Genomic DNA, 18,801 nt, shown 5'->3' on the forward strand with positions numbered 1-18,801 from the left:
TTTCAAAATTTAAAATTAAATATAAATAATACCTAACAAAAATTGACTGCACAATATACGATAAACGATCACGATAGCAAGAGATTCTTAGAATCCCCAAAAAAAAATCCGGCGATAATCCTTTTCCTTAAAAACAAAAGGGCTAATCATTGAGTGTTCTTTATCTCCACTTAATGTGTTTCACATGTGGGACAGCTGGAACAAAAATAGTACATAGAAATAATTAAACCCAATCCAAGCTCAACTTCTAGAAATGAGAAATAATATACGAGCTAGGGTTTCATTTTTCACGTGAATTATTTGCCTAATAAATGGTAACAAAATTTGACTACAAACAGAAGTTAACAAAATTGACCTTCACTCGTGTTTATTTTTAATTATCAAATTGAATAATCAAAGAATTAATAAAAATACAAACATAATTGTACAGAAAAAAGGAGTTTATAAATCATTTCTTCCCTATTCTACTTCTTCTTCTTCAGTTCCTTCCGTTTGAAATTAATTTAATTCTCGTCTCTTTAAAATAAAATATATTATCATATAAAAGGAGATTTTGTAGTTTCGATTTGTTTCTATACAGTTGAATTATTCACAAATTATTGTGTTGTTGGTTGGATTTATAGAAAAAAACATGTGAAAGAGAAGATATGGATTTATATGAATTATTGTGTTAATTTATAATTAACAAGGATCACCACAAGACAAATTAGTGGTCGTCTAGAAACTAATCAAATGCATGTGTCGACAGTAAACTACACATTGTTGTCAGTTAAGTAAGATAATGCTACCAGCGATCGGATTATGTGTTTATGTTATATTAATCTCCAACTAATTAAACTAAACTCTCCTAACATTGTTGCATATTTTCTTCTATTTTTCCCCATTTTATTAATACTTTCAAGGATCGTAGTACTTGTTTGATTTTTCAGTCAAAATAGTCTCTAATTTTTAAAATTGATAGAATTGATTCATGAATTTGTCTACCATCAATTATTTTGATTATTCCATGAAAAATCTTGTTAAATAAAGAAAAATGCCAAAAATACTCTCAATTTTGTCAAGTCATTTGGAATCGGATCCCCTCCGGACCCAAATGAACTAAGTCCAAGGATCAAATGATCTGAGTCATTGAAATTTGATTCAACGGTTACAATTATTATGACTTTTAGAGGAGCCCTCTGTTTGTAGCCGTTAGATCAAATTTCAATCATCCGGATCATTTGATCCTTAGACTCAGATTTTTTGGATCCGGAGGGGATCCGGTTCCAAATCATTTGACACATTATTATTAGATTGAAGATATTTTTTGTCATTTTAATACTTATTTAACATAGATTTTTGAAGCAAAGAACTAAAATATTTGATAGATTATGGACAAACTCAAATGTCACTTTTATTGATTTCAAATCTCACAATCTAAAATAAAGAACTACACCTGCAACTACCAAACTCAAAAGTTGAAACGTGGTTTTGAGTGTGAGTTGTGCTTTCTTATTTGCTATCCTTTGTGATTAAGTTGATGTCGTTCTTCACGTTGTGTGTGACGGAAAGTTATGACGCATATACACTTTGATACAAGTTTGATTTTCATCAATTCTTCTTCCACTTAACAACTAACTATCCATTAATACTAATTATATTATCGCTCTACTCAAATCTCATTTACACGCGCTTTCTCTTGCGAGTCTTTGTTGTTGTTTCTCCCAACATTTTACAAAAAGCCACTACAAAAATAAAACAAATTCCGGAAGTTCCCCCACTCGCCCACTAGCTTTAGTTTAGTGATCACTGATCAGTCAATCTCACTCTCTCCGACGGCCACTGTCTTCTTAAATCCCCCAAAACACACAAGTACGCCGTCGTTTCACCGGTAATCTGTTTCCTTATATATCATCAGCATCTCACTCTTCTTGTTACTGTAAAGCATTAAACTTTAATCTCAGAGGGAGATATGTATGCGGTGAAACAATCCACCACTGCTTCTCTCAAGTCAGCCGCCGCCGTTGGCCGGCGGGTCACGGGGCCCGGGAACTACATCAGGTTCCGGAAGGCCCACGTTCCCGGGTCACGGGTCAATGGGCAGGGATCAGTCAGGGCCGCGGTCAGCGGCGGAGACAAGGTGACTGTGACGGCTGCAACGCCATTGCAGAGTAAAGGCGTTGATAAGTTGTCTTCTTCCGGAGGTGGAGAGATCCAGGTGAAGGCGGTGGTGACGATCAGGAAGAAGATGAAGGAGAAGATCACGGAGAAGATTGAGGATCAGTGGGAGTTCTTCATCAATGGGATTGGACAGGGAATTCTCATTCAGCTGGTCAGCGAGCAAGTTGATCCTGGTAATTAGTTGAAGTATTTTCTTAATCATAACTTTTTAAAGATTTTAACTTTATTGCTTTTTTTAATTCACTTTAATTAGTTTAGTATTCTCTTAATTTCAGCTAATTATTGATATTATAACTATTTTCTTCCTTTTAATTCACTTTTTATGTTCTTTAATGGGTAGGGAGTAATTTTGTGTTCTTTTGCCTGTTCAAGGAGTTACTTTTTCGTTGCAGACAAATCACAATTTCGCATTTGTGCATAAACTTTTTTATTTTTGATGATTATAACGAGTTATTTTGCACGTGTGTTAGACTGTGATTTGTAGTTTCGAGCAAGACGAAGCACTGTTCCAACTTAAGACCACATTCATAGAGTTATGAATGATCTTTACGGTTTCGTTTATTTTCCTACCATGAATTAATATCTTGTTATCTTCGTATGATTTAATTTGTCCAATTTCTGTTGTATATTTACATTTTTTTAGCGCCAAAAAGTCTGTTGTGGCATTGTGTTTCCTATTTTGGGGCAGTTTGATTGATCTTTGTTATTTGTTTTCACAGTTACAAATTCAGGAAAGAGAGTCCAGTCCGCCGTGAGAGGGTGGCTGCCAAAGCTGGTGCCTTCGGAGTACGCACACATTGTTGAATATTCTGCTGACTTCACTGTCCCATCCGACTTTGGCTGTCCTGGGGCAATTTTGGTTACCAATCTTCAGGGAAAAGAGTTCTACTTGTTGGAGATTGTCATTCATGGTTTCGACGCAGGCCCGATTTTCTTCCCTGCCAACACTTGGATCCATTCACGCAAAGATAATCCGGAAAGTAGAATTGTCTTTAAAAATCAAGTATGAACCGTTGCTTGTGTATATTTATTTTTCCTGAAGTAAATATTGCATGAATGATCTTGCAAGAGGTATGCTTTACATTATCTTGTTATTGTAAACAGGCATATCTGCCTGGACAGACACCACCGGGCCTTAAAGATCTTCGACGTGAAGACTTACTCAGCATTCGGGGTGATGGGAAAGGCAGGAGAAAGGAACATGATAGAATCTATGACTATGATGTTTACAATGATTTGGGAAATCCTGATAAGAGTAAAGATCTGGCTAGGCCGGTCATTGGTGGCGAGGAGAGGCCTTACCCTAGGCGTTGTAGGACTGGCCGGCCTCCAACCAAGACAGGTGTGTATGATGTTCTCTCTTTATATTTATTAGTGAAGTCTAGTTCTCCGTTTACATTCACTCTGTAGTATTGACGTCTAATCGCTGATCTGATGGCATTCAAACAGATCATCTAACGGAGAGCAGAATTGAAAAGCCCCATCCAGTTTATGTACCTCGGGATGAGGCTTTCGAGGAAATTAAGCAGAATACTTTCTCCACTGGAAGATTGAAAGCTCTGCTTCACAATCTTATACCATCTCTTGCTGCTACATTGTCAAGTACAGACAATCCTTTCGAGCGCTTCTCTGATATAGATGACCTATATGTTGACGGTATCCTCATGAGAGAGAAAGACGAGGAGAAGAAAGAAGGCAAGAAACTGTTTCTGGGCAGCATGGTGAAAGAGGTTTTTTCCGTTGGAGAAAGATGGTTGAAATATGAAATCCCCGCTGTTATAAAAAGTAAGTGCACTTTTTCTCCTTCTATCCTTATTCTTTTCCCTTGTTTTGTAAGATTTGAAGCTCCTACTACTCCATTAGATTACAATAACTTTGTCGAGACTCTGAGGCATCAGTTTAATTTCGTCTTTAATCTCATTTCTTTCTCCTGCTGTTTAATTTGTGGTTAGTGGATAGATTTGCTTGGTTGCGTGATAATGAATTTGCACGCCAAACTTTAGCTGGGGTCAATCCAGTCAACATTGAGATTTTGAAGGTAATATACAAAAAAATCCTTTCTAAACTACTATGTCCTTTCAAATCAAATGCCCATTTGAGAGTCCTTAAGTTGGGTTCTATTTCACAGGAATTTCCAATTCTCAGCAAACTAGATCCTGCTGTTTATGGTCCTCCCGAATCTGCTATCACAAAGGAATTGTTAGAGCAAGAAATCAATGGGATGAGCGTAGATAAGGTAATAATGTCTGAATTCCAATTTTCCGATATATGATCTTTAGTTTGAACCAACGTCAAGTGTAGAATTTCGCAACTAAGAGAAATGCAAATAGGAATTTATGTGAAGGCACCTCTAACAGTAACATTTTATCATACCAGGCAATTGAGGAGAAGAGACTATTTATACTTGATCACCATGACACGTATATGCCATTTATTGAGAGGATGAACGCCTTGCCTGGGAGAAAAGCTTATGCCTCTAGGACGGTGTTCTTCTATACCCCTGCTGGTATTATGAGGCCTATAGCTATTGAGCTTTCACTTCCACCAACGGCTTCATCCCCGCAAACAAAACGTGTTTATACTCATGGGCATCATGCTACTACACATTGGATTTGGAAGCTAGCCAAAGCTCATGTTTGCTCAAACGATGCCGGCATCCATCAACTAGTCAATCACTGGTAAAACTGAATTCATTTCATTCTGCGTGGTTTACATTGTCGGAGTTTTACCAATTAACAACTATTTTAGACTATGCTGTCAACACTTCTAATGTGTTTGGTAACTGCATTACCTAGGTTGAGGACTCATGCTTCCGTTGAGCCTTATATAATTGCGACTCATAGACAGCTTAGCTCAATGCACCCGATTTACAAGCTACTCCACCCTCACATGCGCTACACTTTCGAAATTAACGCACTTGCACGACAAGGTTTAATAAACGGAGGGGGAATAATTGAGGCTTCTTTTAGTCCGGGAAAGTATGCCATGGAGGTAAGCTCTGCAGCATACAAGGATATGTGGAGGTTTGACATGGAGGCATTACCAGCTGATCTTCTTCGAAGGTAAGGTTTGAACAAGTGAATAGAGGCAGTATAGCCTTGTATTATTTCCAGAATTAACGGAGTTATTATTTGACAATTGTGTTAACACTTTCCAGAGGCATGGCTGTGGAAGATCCTTCGGCTCCTTGTGGCGTGAAACTTGTAATTGAGGACTATCCTTACGCTGCAGATGGTCTCCTCGTATGGTCTGCTATAAAAGAATGGGTAGAATCCTATGTGGGACACTACTACTCTGAGCCAAATTCTGTCACATCTGACATTGAGCTCCAAGAGTGGTGGAGTGAGATCAAGAATAAGGGACACGAAGACAAGCAAAACGAGCCCTGGTGGCCTAAACTCAATACCAAAGAGGACTTATCAGGTATACTTACAACGATAATTTGGGTAGCTTCAGGTCAACATGCAGCCATCAACTTTGGCCAGTACCCTTTTGGTGGTTATGTACCAAACCGCCCGGCCATTATGAGAAAACTCATTCCGCAAGAAGACGACCCTGATTACGAGAAGTTTATTTGTAACCCGCAGCAAACTTTCCTTTCTTCCTTGGCAACGAAGCTTCAAGCCACCAAGATAATGGCCGTACAAGATACACTCTCAACTCACTCTCCTGATGAAGAGTACTTGGGTCAGGTGAACCCTCTGGAATCCCATTGGATCAACGATAATGAAGTTATGAAGTTGTTCAATAGATTCTCTGATAGACTGAAGGAGATAGAACATACCATTAACCTACGAAACAAAGATAGCCGTCTTAAAAACAGAAGTGGAGCTGGCATTCCGCCATACGAATTGCTGCTTCCCACCTCAGGCCCTGGAGTTACTGGCCGCGGAATCCCCAACAGCATTTCTATCTGATAGCTGTACTCGGATCAATGCTTTGGTATGTTCTCTTTTGTTTCACTCTGTCGGAAGCCCGTATGCTCAAGCGATCGATTAGTATCTCAATCTATATACAATGTTTGTGCAATTTTAGCTTGTTATTAAACTAGTGACAGATCTGTGATCAGTGTAGTATTGTGTATGTGAAAACATCGCACATACTTTAGAATAATGAGCAATCTTTGCTTGGCGCTCAGGTAGTTGTATGTAAATGAAATCTAAACTAATGCTGGAAGAAAGAAACTGGAATTTATAACTTGGACAATGCAATAAGTCCTTCCTCAGCACTCAACCTTGTGCATTCTTTGATAATTGCGTCAATCAATGATACACGTCGTATTTTCAATATGCGGTGCACCTACAGTTGATGCAAACCAAAAACAGAAGTCGTGTTTAAGCAGGGCAGAAACTTGAGTGTAACCGGCGATATATTCCCATCAGTACAACGCAATATGTACACCGGTATGATACGTACGAATCTCCCATTTAAGAAGGGTGTAAAGCAGACAAACCTGGTAGCCTTTGTACTTGATCAAATCCTTTTCCCATCAACGAAAGCAGAAAACCTTCATTGTAAGCATCCTACCGAGTCTATTTGTACTGTAGCATTTGCTCATTCCTCATCAAGTGAAATTGAATATAAATGTCTCTCCTGATCAATTGACTTAATTGATGTTTGCGGCATTGAATCTAACTATCATTTCCTAATCAACTGACTTAACCGACATCTGCAACACTGTCTCTTAAAATGACAACCGAATGCCACTCTCACAGTTGACCTCGTATGTTTTCGCCCAACATGTGACATCAGCTTTCCAGTAGCTCCTTCCACTTGGGTTTCCTCCGGGCCAACCGCCAGCGAATACTATGTCCCGTTGTCTCCGTCATCCATTACACAACCCCCAGAAAACGACAACTACCTATAATGATCCAACGGCTGGAACTCATTAACGAGTTTACGATTCAAAGCTGTACCATAAATTTCTTTTTGCTCACGTTTGCTATATTTAAAAATAAAATATTACCGGCTTTTCTGATCGATTAACAGATGCTTCCTGAACAAAATGTTACCAAATAAGAACAAAAGTAACTTAAGATTGATGTCCTGGGTTTGATCAGATTCTCAATAACTAAGCTCCTAATCCAAAAAAGCTTCCGACTTTCCTACTTTTACCACCTTAATCTCGATTGGGTAATCACCAATTTAGCTCCGAAGTCCACACCCATCACAATCTCAGCTTTAAGCTCCGTAACCCATCCATGGCGGACCCTCATATAAAAACAGATGAGCCACCTTCCCAGCTTACCCTTCTTCTCGATTCAAATCACAACAACCGCCACCAAGCAGCAGAAGGAGAATACAAAGACACCCAATTGGACCAAACCCTCCAACGGCTAGAAACGTTTCTCACTCTCTTGGGCTTCGATCAATCTTCTTGGTTGAGCCTTGCGCTGTCCTGGACTGCTCTGGTTTTTCTCGGTGTGGTGCTTCCGGTGGTCGTGCTCGAGATGTTCAACTGCTCGGACTGCGAGAAGTATCAGGTAAAGGGGTTCGAGCTCGTTATCGTGGGCTCGCAGGCGGTTCTGGCGGCGGTCTCTTTGCTCTGCATCTCCCATTGTCTTCGCAAGTATGGCATTCGGAGGTTCCTCTTTGTCGATCGCTATAGTGGCCGTATGGTTCGGTTTCGAAACGATTACATCAGGCAGATTAAGGTATTATTATAGTTTGAAATGGTTTTACTTGATGATAGGTTTATCATATATCAATTTCAAATTTGATGATATGAGAATTTTCGTAGTTGTGAAAATTTTACTGTGCTCCGGGGTATGGTATGCATCGGATGAGAATCCAAACAGTCAAGGATCCCGGCGTTACTAACTTACTATTGACCGATGCATACTAGAAAATCCTAGTAGTTGTGTGAACGAGTTAATCCAAATTTATGTCTTGAATGCGAAGTAAAGGTGTCCCCTTTGGTCTGATTTCAAATTCGTGATTATAAATATTGTCTATTCAAATCTGTCATGCGTCTGTCTACTAACCGGTAGGATTAGATGGTATGCACATAATGTGCTTACCAAATTCAGCATGTTTTGTTTCCACTTCAGACCTGCAGGTGAAAACATAATCGAAATCTTCCATCTTTGCATTTGTTTACCAATATTGATAGGCATAGCACACACTAGCTGCAGCCAGCAAATATCGGGAAGACTTAACCATGTTATCTGTTTATTTTAACTTGTATAGACAATTTTGGCCTGAAGTTTCCAGTGCTTATTGTGCTTAGAACTTTCCTTGGGTATCGTATCTTTAACAGGGTTCTTTACGCCTGCTCATTTGGTGGGCGCTGCCGTGTTTTCTTTTGAAGACTTTGCGTGAGGTCATCCGGATGATATATGTCCATCAGTCATGGTGGCTGTCATTTGCTGTATTACTAGCTTTGGTTCTATCATGGGCTTATGTGAGTACAATCACTCTAACAGCCAGCATTTTATTTCACTTGATCTGCAACTTGCAAGTTATCCACTTCGATGATTATGGAAGGTTCTTGGAAAGGGATTCTAATGTGTTGCTATTTATGGAGGAGCATATTCGTCTGCGGTATCATCTTCATAAAATAAGCCACAGGTTCCGGATCTTCCTTCTTCTGCAGTTTATAATTGTCACCACGAGCCAGTTTGTGACTCTATTTGAGATCACAATATACAGTGGAAAAATCACTGTTATAAATAGCGGCGATTTTGCAGTAAGTTCAATGCTTTTTGTGAATCTACTTCTCCGTTGATTAACTTCTCACTCTTACAGGCTTAGATTCAAAACCGTAACGGATTCCCCCATTTAACACTGTACCACTCTGAAAACTCTCTAATCATCATTGATTGCAGACTAAATTTAATGCATTAAATTTCCTTCCTCTTTTTCCATCAAATTTTCAGGTCTCCACAATTGTTCAGGTTGTTGGCATTATTCTTTCCTTGCACGCAGCTACTAAAATTTCTGGTAGAGCCCAAGGTATAGCGACAGTTGCCAGTAGATGGCATGCGTTAATGACATGCAGTTCTAATGATTCACCGCATAACAGAAGTTCAGACAGTTTGGTGAACTTTGAGGCTGCCAACAGATTGAGCTCACTGCATACAAGTTACTCTGAGAGTGATTTGGAGTCAACGGATTTTGTTCATGTGCCTACAAATTCCCAGCTGGCTTCACATATGGCTTCATACCACAAGAGACAAGCTTTTGGTATGCATCAGCTTATGCTGTTTCAGTTCTTCCCGTTTGTATCAATCCTTAAATTTCAAGCATTCTGTTTACCATTTTTGTGTTTGAAAAGAAGGCGCTTTGGTCATCATTTATGGTTTTCATTTGTTCATTTCCATGGTTCAGTCTTACTGGATGTTGATTGTGGCTCATACTCTATCCCTTTCTGCAATGCAGTGTTATACTTGCAAACCAATCATGGGGGAATAACAATTTTTGGATGGATGGTCGATAGAGGCCTCCTCACCACGATCTTTTTCATTGAACTATCTTTGATTACCTTTCTTCTTGGACAGACAATAGTTTTTTCGGCTGCTTGATGCATTGATCTGTCCTGGCTTGCACCTTCATCGCTTTGACTATTTGCTTGGTTTTGTGAAGTGTACAAGAGTAAGTGGAGGGGGGATAGTTTAGGCTTCTTTTGGTCCAGGTAAGTACGCCATGAAGGTCAGCTCTCAAGGCATTACCAGCTGATCTTCTACGAAGGTAAGATTTTAACGGTGCATAGTCAGTGCAGCTGAATCATTATTTCCAGAATTAATTAAGTAGTTATTTGACACTTGTATTAACATTTTCAGAGGCATGGCTGCGGAAGTTCCTTTGATTCCTAGTGTAATTGAGGACTATCCATACGCTGTGGATGGTCACTATAAAGGATGGGTAGAATCATACGCGGAACACTACTACTCTGAGTAAATTCTGTAGCGTCCGAGGTTGAGCTCCAAGAGTGGTGGAGTGAGATCATGAATAAGCATTACGGCGATTCAAGATTCTCTCTCAACTCACTCCCCTCATGCATAGTGAAATTTGGAAGTCCTTCAACAGATTCTCTGCTAGAGTAAAGAAGATAGAGAAGACCATTGACCCAAGAAACAAAGATAGCCGTGTTAAAAATAGAAGCGGAGCTGGCATTCCTACATACGGTTGCTGCTGCCCTCGTCAGCCCCCTGGCTAACTTGACTTTGGAGTCCCCAGCAGCATTTCTATTTGATGACTGTAGAGTGTAGCTGAAGACGAATCAATGCTTTGGTATGTTCTCTTTTGTTTCACTATCTGAAAAGCTCGTACGCGTGAGCTTATTAGTGTCTTAATCGATAAACAACATTTGTGCAATCTTGGTTTGTTTATTGAACAAGTAACGAAAGATCTGTAATAATTTGAAAAACATAGCACATACTTTTGAGTAATGAACAATCTTTGCTTGTTGCCAAAGCGATTAATCCTATTTAAATTTGAGAGCTTGAAATCTAAACCAACACCAGAAGAAAGAAATTGGAATTTATAACTTGGACAGTGCAAGTTTGATTAATTCTTTCCTCAACACTTTACCCTGTGCATTCTTTGGTATTGCCTTGGTGAATGTTACGCGTCGTATCTTCTTATATGGCGCAACCTACAGTTGATGCAGTAGAGTAAAACTAAAATTGGTAAAACTGTAAAACGTCGTTTTTATGGTAGTTAGATGATGAAAATAGTCTGAGGTTTACCTGTATGGCAATAAAATCCTTGATCTGTGATTCATCAATGGCACTTTCAAGGCACCGCACCACAAACGCCATGGGAACCTGACCTGCTTCCTCATCCGGGTACCTGTCAATCATTTTCCACTCACCCAAACACAAACTCGATGAGATGTCTACACGCGAAGCTTGAACTCAATCACTTACAAACGACAGAGTAAGTTACTTACGGAATCACAGCTGCATCGACAATATCTGGGTGGGAGTGAAGCAGATCCTCCAACTCCGCCGGGGCAACCTGATGCAAACATAAGCAATCCCATTGAAGCGAAGAAGAAAACCAAAGTGTTTGGTTAAAGGGTGAGGTGCAGAGGTGGCAAACCTGGTAGCCTTTGTACTTGATCAATTCCTTGAGCCGATCGACGAAAAATAGAAAACCTTGGTTGTCAATGTAAGCAAATGTCTCCGGTTTTTAACCATCCTTCCGAGTCCAAAATTGCGGCAGTTGCTGCTTCATCACCAACGTAACCTGCACTAATGAGAACCACCACCACCACCACCACCAACCCCAATCAAAGCATGAACTAGTACTCCAGTATCCAATTCCCCATTGTATTTGTAATTCACTGTCAATTTTTTCTCTGAACTTGTACTTCACCGTCAATTATCTCTTTCAACATTTATTTTGATAAGATTTCCACATAAGCTAATGAGGGTAAGCCTTGGTGCAACTGAAAAGTTGCTCATTTGTGACCGAGAGGTCACGGGTTCGAATTGTAGTAAACAAACTCTTTGCAAAGTAAGAGCAAAAGGTTACGATAGACGTTCTTCTATCAGGTGATTAAGAACGAACGTCGTATCCAAATAAATTACATGTGTGAATATCAACGTTACCTTTCATAATGTTGGGTCCTCTAACCCAAAGTTCCCCATGCATCAAAGGAGGCAGCGCGGTGCCACTCTCAGGATCCACAATCTTGGCCTCAAGATCTGACATCAGCTTTCCATTGGCCCCTTCAACCCCAGTTTCTTCCGGACCCACCGAGGCAAACACTCGGGCCGTCGTCTCCGTCAACCCGTATGCCTGCACAGCCCGCCAGACGGCCCAAAACATTAAACGTCGTCGTTAAGTCCTAAAGCTCATCGAAAACATACACCAGTCACTGACATCACACGCACACTCTTAACCTTACCTGAGAGACTTGTACGTTGGGCAGCCGTTTCCTCAGTTTCTCGATCACGCTCTTAGCCAGCGGAGCGCCGCCGCAGGCGATCACTTGCAGCGAACTCAAATCGTAGCCGCCCATCTCGTTTCCATCCCCAAACTTCGTCAACGCCACGGCCACCGGTGGGGACCAGGCCACGTGGGTGATTCTGAACCGCTCGATGGATCTTAACATCGCCTTCATATCAAACCTCGTGATCCACACCAGCGTGTCCCCCGTCGCCAAAACTCTCAGGCAGTACGCGAACCCGTACACGTGGAAAAACGGCGCCGTACAGAGACACACAGCGTGTGGAGCCGACGCGTTTCGAGCCGCGCTGCTGGCCAAATTGGATATCCAGTTCCCGTGAGTCAATTCCACGCCTTTGACCCTCCCGGTCGTCCCAGACGAGTAGAGAATCGTGGCTGTGTCCGATTGGCTCACGCTACTTTGGTGCCACTCGGTCGAACTCGGACACGTCAGCATCATGGACTCGAACTCAGACGAGTCGAGGAGGACGGTCCCGAGGCGGAGGGAGTTGGGGATTTTGTGAGCGGTGTCGGAGGTGGCGAATGCGACGGCGGGGTTGCAGAGACGGATTTGACGGGAAATTTCGGGATTGGAGCTGGCGGGGTTGGAAGGAGAGACGATGACGCCGAGGTAGAGGAGAGAGAGGTGGAGGATGGGGAGGTGGAGGGAGTTGGGGGAGAGAACGAAAGCGCATTGGCCGTGGGAGAGACTGAGCTGGGATTGGAGCGAGGCGGCGAGGTTATGGACACGAAGAATGAACTCGGGGTAGAGAATTTGGTGGCCGGTGGTGGCGTGGAGTAGGGCCGGAGTGGAAGGCGGGGGAGGGGAGTGGTGGAGGCGGGAAAGGAGGTAGTGGGTGAGGGAAAGAGGCGTGGTTTGAAGAGGGAGTTGGGATTTGGGTCTGAGGCTGTGGAAAGTTTTGGTCTTTGAGCAAAACCCGCTCTTTGGATCGATGCTGCCGCCACCGTTGCCGCTGCTGCTCTTCTGTTCAGTGGCCATATTTGTATCTGTAGTTTGAGGTTGAGGTTTCAGGATTTGAATTGGAAAGGGAGGTATTAAAATTGGGTTTGGATTACTAAGTAATTAATTGCGTTTGTAACTTGTCCAATAACGCGTCACGTTTTATCTTTTACGCATCCGCTCATGCAAGAGCCATTTTTTCGGCATATTTGTTGGCTCTGTGTATACAAGTTCATATCGATCTTCAAATTAAGGGAAGTGTTATTAGCGCTTGAAAAATTTTATTCAACACTTTTCATAAGTGTATTTTTCTTTCTAAATATAAAAAGTTTGAAATGTAGAATGAGAAATTTGGAGTGTCAATAACAATTCCTCAAATCAAATATATAAAAGTCCCTCAATATTGTCAAACCAATTCTTTCTTTATCGGGAATTAGAATTTAAAACTTATTATAGTACATGAAAAAATGTTAAATTAAAAGCTAGTTGACATATAAAATCAAGGTGATTTTGTATAAAATTAATTAAAAGTTATGATATTAATAATAGGTCAATCAAATTTATTGGAATCATAAATAAGTCAATGAGACTGTAATACATTAAAACACACAATTACAAATGATGCCATTATTATTTAAAACACCAAACATTTTCATCTCTCTCATTGTAAATCGCGCAACAGCCATAAAACACTCTTAGACTTCAACCTCCCCGCCTCCCACCACCTTCAACCTTCATTTTTCGGCCTCACAACACCTTCAAACATCATCGCCTCCCACCACCTTCATCATCCGACAAACGATTCTGACGACCAATTTGCATTTGCATTGATTCCATCGAATATTTCACACTTGTAATTGAGAAATCATGATCAAGGTAATTTGTTTCTTCCTGTTTTCGTCTTGTTCTTCAATTTTTATGTTTTAGGTTATTTGAGTTGTGTTTTTGAGAGATTTGGTGTAATTTTGCACATTATACCTTTTGGTTTTGAATTTAAGCTTGTTTGGATGTTAAAATTGATAACAAATTTAGTCTATTTCCGCATATTTGTTGGCTCTGTGTATGTTTATTCATGGTGGTTGTGTCGTTTAGTTTAATCGCCGCTTCTCATGTTCTGTGATTGTGCATTGAGATTCAAATAGGTTTGTGGATTCAAACACTGTATTATGTGGATTCAGACACTTCGTTGCAGTGTTTGTTTCAAGTTCTGTGATTCTACATTCAGATTCAAATAGGTTTGTGGATTCAGACATTGCAGCGTAGTGTTTGTTTCATGTTCCATGAAATTAGGCATTTCGTTGCAGTGTCTGTTTCCTATTCTATGATTGTGCATGAGATTCAAACACTGCGTTGCAGTGTTTATTTGTTGTTCTGTGAATTCAAACACTTCGTTGCACTGTCTATTTCATGTTATGTGCTTTTACATTAATGGATTCAGACATACAATATTAATATCGCTAACACAAACTTTATATTTTTTTTCTTTTAAAGTTGAAACATGTCCCCAAAAAAAGTTAAAGGGTTACATAAACAAGCGAAAGAGAAAATGATGGATATTATTGATTTGCATTCGGGAGGATATTACTGATTTGCACAATGGTTAGTGTTGTTAGTCTTATGTAGCCTCTTATGGAAAATTTGGTTTTAGTTAGGCTGATTTGTGATCTATATTTTCTAAGCCATATATATCTCTACTAGCCATATATATGGTTCTAATTAATATGAAAAAAATTCCATGGGGTCAGCATTACTTTTCGTGGTTACGAACCCTTATCAGGTTTTACCTTAAGCGGTTGATAGGATTTGGAGCGGGGCAACGAGTTTTGATAGGGAGGAGATAAGAATCGAAGAGGGGAGGAAAAAAATAAATAAATAAAATAAAGTCAAGAGAGAAGGGTATAAGGGTATAATAGTTATTTTTTAACTAGCTTATACCCATGTGACATGTTTCGTTGACCTACGAATAATTATTATAAATATTTGATTGATTATGTCCTAAAAGAAAATAGAGTATTGATTTATGACTAATTAGTAAAGATTTTATTGACCTTTAGCTAAATAACCTTAAAATCAACTATATGACAGACTAAACTTAGTTCCGTTACCAAATGTGTGTCATTTTTCAACAAATAAAAGAATTGATGTGGAATATATAGTAAAGTGAATTGAAAATTATCTTGATTGACGTAACAATAGGAAAATTTAAGCATTTTAGATTTGAGCTTCAAGCTCTAAATTGGGCTCAATCTCCATCATTCTCAACTCGAGATCGTGAGGCACTTGTGATACATACAATATTTTGCAGTATTGTTTGTGTAAAGTGGTCTCAACTTATGACTATGGAAATTATGGGCTAGGCTCTCTTTGGCGAGCTTTAATACTCCCTTTTTCACAGAGCAAATTAGAAATCAAACTTATCGTTTCAATGTGACCTATGAACTTCGTTAGATCAAATTCTCTTGTTATATTTGAAAATTATGTTTTCTATGCTAGAGATGCTAAGAGAGCAATATCGAGAATCAAACTTATTGTTTTGATGAGAAGTACGAGCTTTTCATCTTAAATTCTATTGTCAAAATTTTGTTATTTTGAATTATGTTTTCGATTAGAATTGCTAGCAACGGTAATACTTGATGTAGGTATTAAATTGAGGTATTTTTGTCAAATCAAGTCCTCCTCTTGAAATGGTGGTTTCTTAAATTTAACGAAGATTTTTTCAAAAAATAACCAAAATGATTGACGATGGATAATTTCAGGAACAACTTCTATTGATTAATTCTCAAAAACCAAAATAAAGAGTTATAGAGACTATTTTGACTAAAAACCATAATTTTTTAAATAATTTAATACTTCCACTTTTTAGAGTTGTCGTTTAATTTTTTTCAATTATCACGCTACATTACTACATCAAAAACATACATCATAAATTAGTGCATTGAATCATATCCTTCCACGAAAACTCTTTCCCTATTTAACTATACCAAAATCATCACCATCTCAAACGAATCATCTGCCACCTCCAATGCTCCAACCCACTTGAATCAAACCACTCCAGTCTCCAATCACCGATCCCCCACCAATTAATTAACCTTAAACCCCAATCAAAACCGCATAATCCGATATGCTTAATTAGCTTAGTTGTCACATATGTCGGCCAATGATTGCTCTTCCGGTGCGGCCATAACTGGCCCGGGAGATGTTCTTATTTGGCGGGAACACCGAAGCCTTCGAATTCGACAAAGTTGGTGTTCTAAAATATGAAACAACAAAAGCATTTTCTAAGATTACAGATCCGACATTTGTTGCGAGTCACTTTTTGTCCCTTTTGTTCCCAATACATGTCACTCAATCATCGTTTTATCTTCCCCTTAAAGAATTCCAATTTCCAGGTCTCCAGGTTAAGTATATTCTTAAGCGTAAAGAAAATCCGAAGATTTAGAAAGAAAAAAACCTGGGTTTTGATCTGATTCTTTAACCCGACGACAGGCTGGTCCTGTAAATTAATTTGCAAAAAGATTCCAACTTTCCTACTTAAAGCACCAAAATCTCAACTGGGTTGCCACCGTTTTATCTCTAAACCCACTATAATCTCACTTTAAGCTCCCTTATTAAGCTCTTAATCCATCCATGGCGGACCCTTTTGTAAAAACAGAGGAGCCACCTTCCCAACTTACCCCTCTTCTCGATTCTAATAACAATAACAACCACCACCATAACAACCACCACAACAACCACCACCTGGGAGGAGAAGAAGAATATAAAGACACGCAATTGGACCAAACCCTCCAATGGCTAGAAACGTTTCTCACTCTCTTGGGCTTCAACCAATCTTCTTGGTTGAGCCTTGCTCTGTCCTGGACGGCTCTGGTTCTCATCGGTGTGGCTCTTCCGGTGGTTGTGCTTGTGGTGTTCAACTGCTCCGACTGTGACAAGTATCAGATTAAAGGGTTCGAGCTCGTTATCGTGGGATCGCAGGCGGTTCTGGCGGCGGTCTCCGTACTCTGCATCTCTCACAGTATTCGCAAGTATGGCATTCGGCGGTTCCTGTTTGTTGATCGCTATAACGGTCACATGGTTCGGTTTCGAAACGATTATATCAAGCAAATTAAGGTATAACTTGAAAAGTTTTACTTGATGAATTTATTGTGTTATAGACATGTTATTTCTACTATATTCCGGTGTATGGCATGCATCGGGTGAATGTAGCATTTGGACGTGCGGCCAAGGATTCAACGGCCACATATATAGTTGTATGCTAGCATACTAGAATTTTCCACATATGAACTTAAAATGTGGTAATCCGAATTTTCTTGGGACATTGACAGGATTCATTCTGCTTGCTCGTTCGGTGGGCACTCCCATGCTTTCTTTTGAAGACTCTACGTGAGGTCGTTCGGATGATATATGTCCATCAGGATTCATGGGGGTGGGGGATGTCGGTTGGCGTACTGTTAACCTTGGTTCTGTCATGGGCTTATGTGAGTACGATCACCTTAACAGCCAGCATTTTGTTTCACTTGGTCTGCAATTTGCAAGTTATCCACTTCGACGATTTCGGAAGGGTCTTGGAGAGGGAATCTGACGTGCTGGTGTTTATGGAGGAGCATATCCGTCTGCGCTACCATCTCTGTAAAATAAGCCACAGGTTCCGGATCTTCCTCCTACTGCAGTTCATAGTTGTCACCGCAAGCCAGTTTGTGACTCTATTCGAGACCACAGGATTCAGTGGAGAAATCGGTGTCATAAATGGAGGCGATTTTGCAGTACGTTCAACGCTTTTTGTGTGTATCCGATTGTCGGTAGAGTAACTTCCCGCTCATAATTCCTTCCTATTTTTTCTCCCAAATTTTCAGGTCTCCACGATTGTTCAAGTTGTCGGCATTATCCTTTCCCTGCACGCAGCAACCAGAATTTCCCATAGAGCGCAAGGCATAGCGACAGTTGCCAGTAGATGGCACGCGTTAATGACATGCAGTTCAAACGATACATCTAACAACAGAAGCTCAAACGGCTCGGTGAACTCAGAGGCCGCCAACGCATTAAACTCGCTGCATATAAGTTACTCCGACAGTGATTTGGAGTCGATGGATTATGTTCAAATGCCTAGAAACACACAGCTGGCTTCGTACATGTCTTCGTACCACAGGAGACAAGCTTTTGGTATGGTCAGCTTTCATTGCTTCTGAAATACATCTCTTTGTATTCTCTTAGTTTGCTTGTGTTGGTTGTTGAAGTGTCGGATCACGATCCATGTTTTTATTCTCCAATGCAGTGTTGTACTTGCAAACCAACCACGGAGGGATCACAATATTCGGATGGACGGTCGACAGAGGCCTCCTCAACACCATCTTTTTCATCGAACTATCTTTGATTACCTTTGTGCTTGGAAAGACGTTAGTTTTCTCCTCGACTTGATACGTTCCCACTCTTTCCCGGCCACATTGGCGTTGAGAAACCGACCTGCGAAAAAAGAAGTTCAGGGTTCATGCCCGGAATCGTTGATTTGTTCTGGTTTGCACCGTCATCTCTTCACGATGTGGTACTTTGAAGCGTACGACTTGTTTCCGACAACAAGTCCAGCGGCCGGAGAGAAATAGGAAGAAACTTGTATGTTGTAAACTGTATACTTCAAATGCCAAATTCACGCTTCCTTTTTGTATACCTTCTACATAGGAGAAGAGTTTAAGATGATTTATTTATTTATTTATTTTGGTCGACGGTTTAAGTAGACTGGAAGGTACCATTTTTCATTGTTGTATTGAATGCCGAATTCCCCCTTCCCT

At 40.2% G+C, this 18,801-nt stretch overlaps 4 protein-coding genes across 4 annotated transcripts; 3 read left to right on the plus strand and 1 right to left on the minus strand.

The window, feature by feature from the left end:
- The first annotated feature begins 1,530 nt into the window (after nt 1-1,530).
- Nucleotides 1,531-6,388, plus strand: LOC137737280 (lipoxygenase 6, chloroplastic). Its single transcript, XM_068476721.2, has 9 exons — nt 1,531-2,333; nt 2,880-3,163; nt 3,265-3,502; nt 3,610-3,945; nt 4,113-4,198; nt 4,289-4,396; nt 4,537-4,838; nt 4,956-5,222; nt 5,318-6,388. The coding sequence occupies exons 1-9, from the start codon at nt 1,952-1,954 to the stop codon at nt 6,075-6,077; spliced, it is 2,763 nt and encodes a 920-aa protein (XP_068332822.2). The 5' UTR covers nt 1,531-1,951; the 3' UTR covers nt 6,078-6,388.
- Nucleotides 6,389-7,136: 748 nt separating this feature from the next.
- Nucleotides 7,137-10,575, plus strand: LOC137738402 (uncharacterized). The gene is made up of 5 exons (XM_068478039.2): nt 7,137-7,814; nt 8,420-8,848; nt 9,039-9,345; nt 9,541-9,849; nt 9,942-10,575. The coding sequence occupies exons 1-4, from the start codon at nt 7,362-7,364 to the stop codon at nt 9,681-9,683; spliced, it is 1,332 nt and encodes a 443-aa protein (XP_068334140.1). The 5' UTR covers nt 7,137-7,361; the 3' UTR covers nt 9,684-9,849; nt 9,942-10,575.
- LOC137738401 (4-coumarate--CoA ligase-like 9) lies at nt 10,468-13,194 on the minus strand. The gene is given in 7 exon segments (XM_068478038.2): nt 10,468-10,756; nt 10,851-10,953; nt 11,054-11,121; nt 11,206-11,277; nt 11,279-11,352; nt 11,718-11,907; nt 12,017-13,194. Coding segments are annotated over 7 exon segments (1,662 nt in total). The 5' UTR covers nt 13,058-13,194; the 3' UTR covers nt 10,468-10,642.
- Nucleotides 13,195-16,402: 3,208 nt separating this feature from the next.
- Nucleotides 16,403-18,795, plus strand: LOC137736264 (uncharacterized). The gene is made up of 4 exons (XM_068475564.2): nt 16,403-17,128; nt 17,344-17,781; nt 17,872-18,178; nt 18,291-18,795. The coding sequence occupies exons 1-4, from the start codon at nt 16,646-16,648 to the stop codon at nt 18,431-18,433; spliced, it is 1,371 nt and encodes a 456-aa protein (XP_068331665.1). The 5' UTR covers nt 16,403-16,645; the 3' UTR covers nt 18,434-18,795.
- Nucleotides 18,796-18,801: the final 6 nt, after the last annotated feature.

This window comes from Pyrus communis, chromosome 13, assembly GCF_041283825.1.
Source record: "Pyrus communis isolate YQ-2024b chromosome 13, ASM4128382v1, whole genome shotgun sequence".
NCBI classification, from domain to species: Eukaryota; Viridiplantae; Streptophyta; class Magnoliopsida; order Rosales; family Rosaceae; genus Pyrus; species Pyrus communis.

Excerpts from the sequence above, each read along its gene's own strand:
- LOC137736264 (XM_068475564.2), top strand. The coding sequence starts at position 16,646 with ATGGCGGACCCTTTTGTAAAAACAGAGGAGCCACCTTCCCAACTTACC. Across the intron at positions 17,129-17,343 it reads ATTATATCAAGCAAATTAAG|GATTCATTCTGCTTGCTCGT; the intron begins GTATAACTTGAA and ends GGACATTGACAG. Across the intron at positions 17,782-17,871 it reads TAAATGGAGGCGATTTTGCA|GTCTCCACGATTGTTCAAGT; the intron begins GTACGTTCAACG and ends CCAAATTTTCAG.
- LOC137737280 (XM_068476721.2), top strand. The coding sequence starts at position 1,952 with ATGTATGCGGTGAAACAATCCACCACTGCTTCTCTCAAGTCAGCCGCC. Across the intron at positions 3,164-3,264 it reads GAATTGTCTTTAAAAATCAA|GCATATCTGCCTGGACAGAC; the intron begins GTATGAACCGTT and ends TATTGTAAACAG. Across the intron at positions 4,397-4,536 it reads ATGGGATGAGCGTAGATAAG|GCAATTGAGGAGAAGAGACT; the intron begins GTAATAATGTCT and ends TTATCATACCAG.
- LOC137738402 (XM_068478039.2), top strand. The coding sequence starts at position 7,362 with ATGGCGGACCCTCATATAAAAACAGATGAGCCACCTTCCCAGCTTACC. Across the intron at positions 7,815-8,419 it reads ATTACATCAGGCAGATTAAG|GGTTCTTTACGCCTGCTCAT; the intron begins GTATTATTATAG and ends TATCTTTAACAG. Across the intron at positions 8,849-9,038 it reads TAAATAGCGGCGATTTTGCA|GTCTCCACAATTGTTCAGGT; the intron begins GTAAGTTCAATG and ends TCAAATTTTCAG.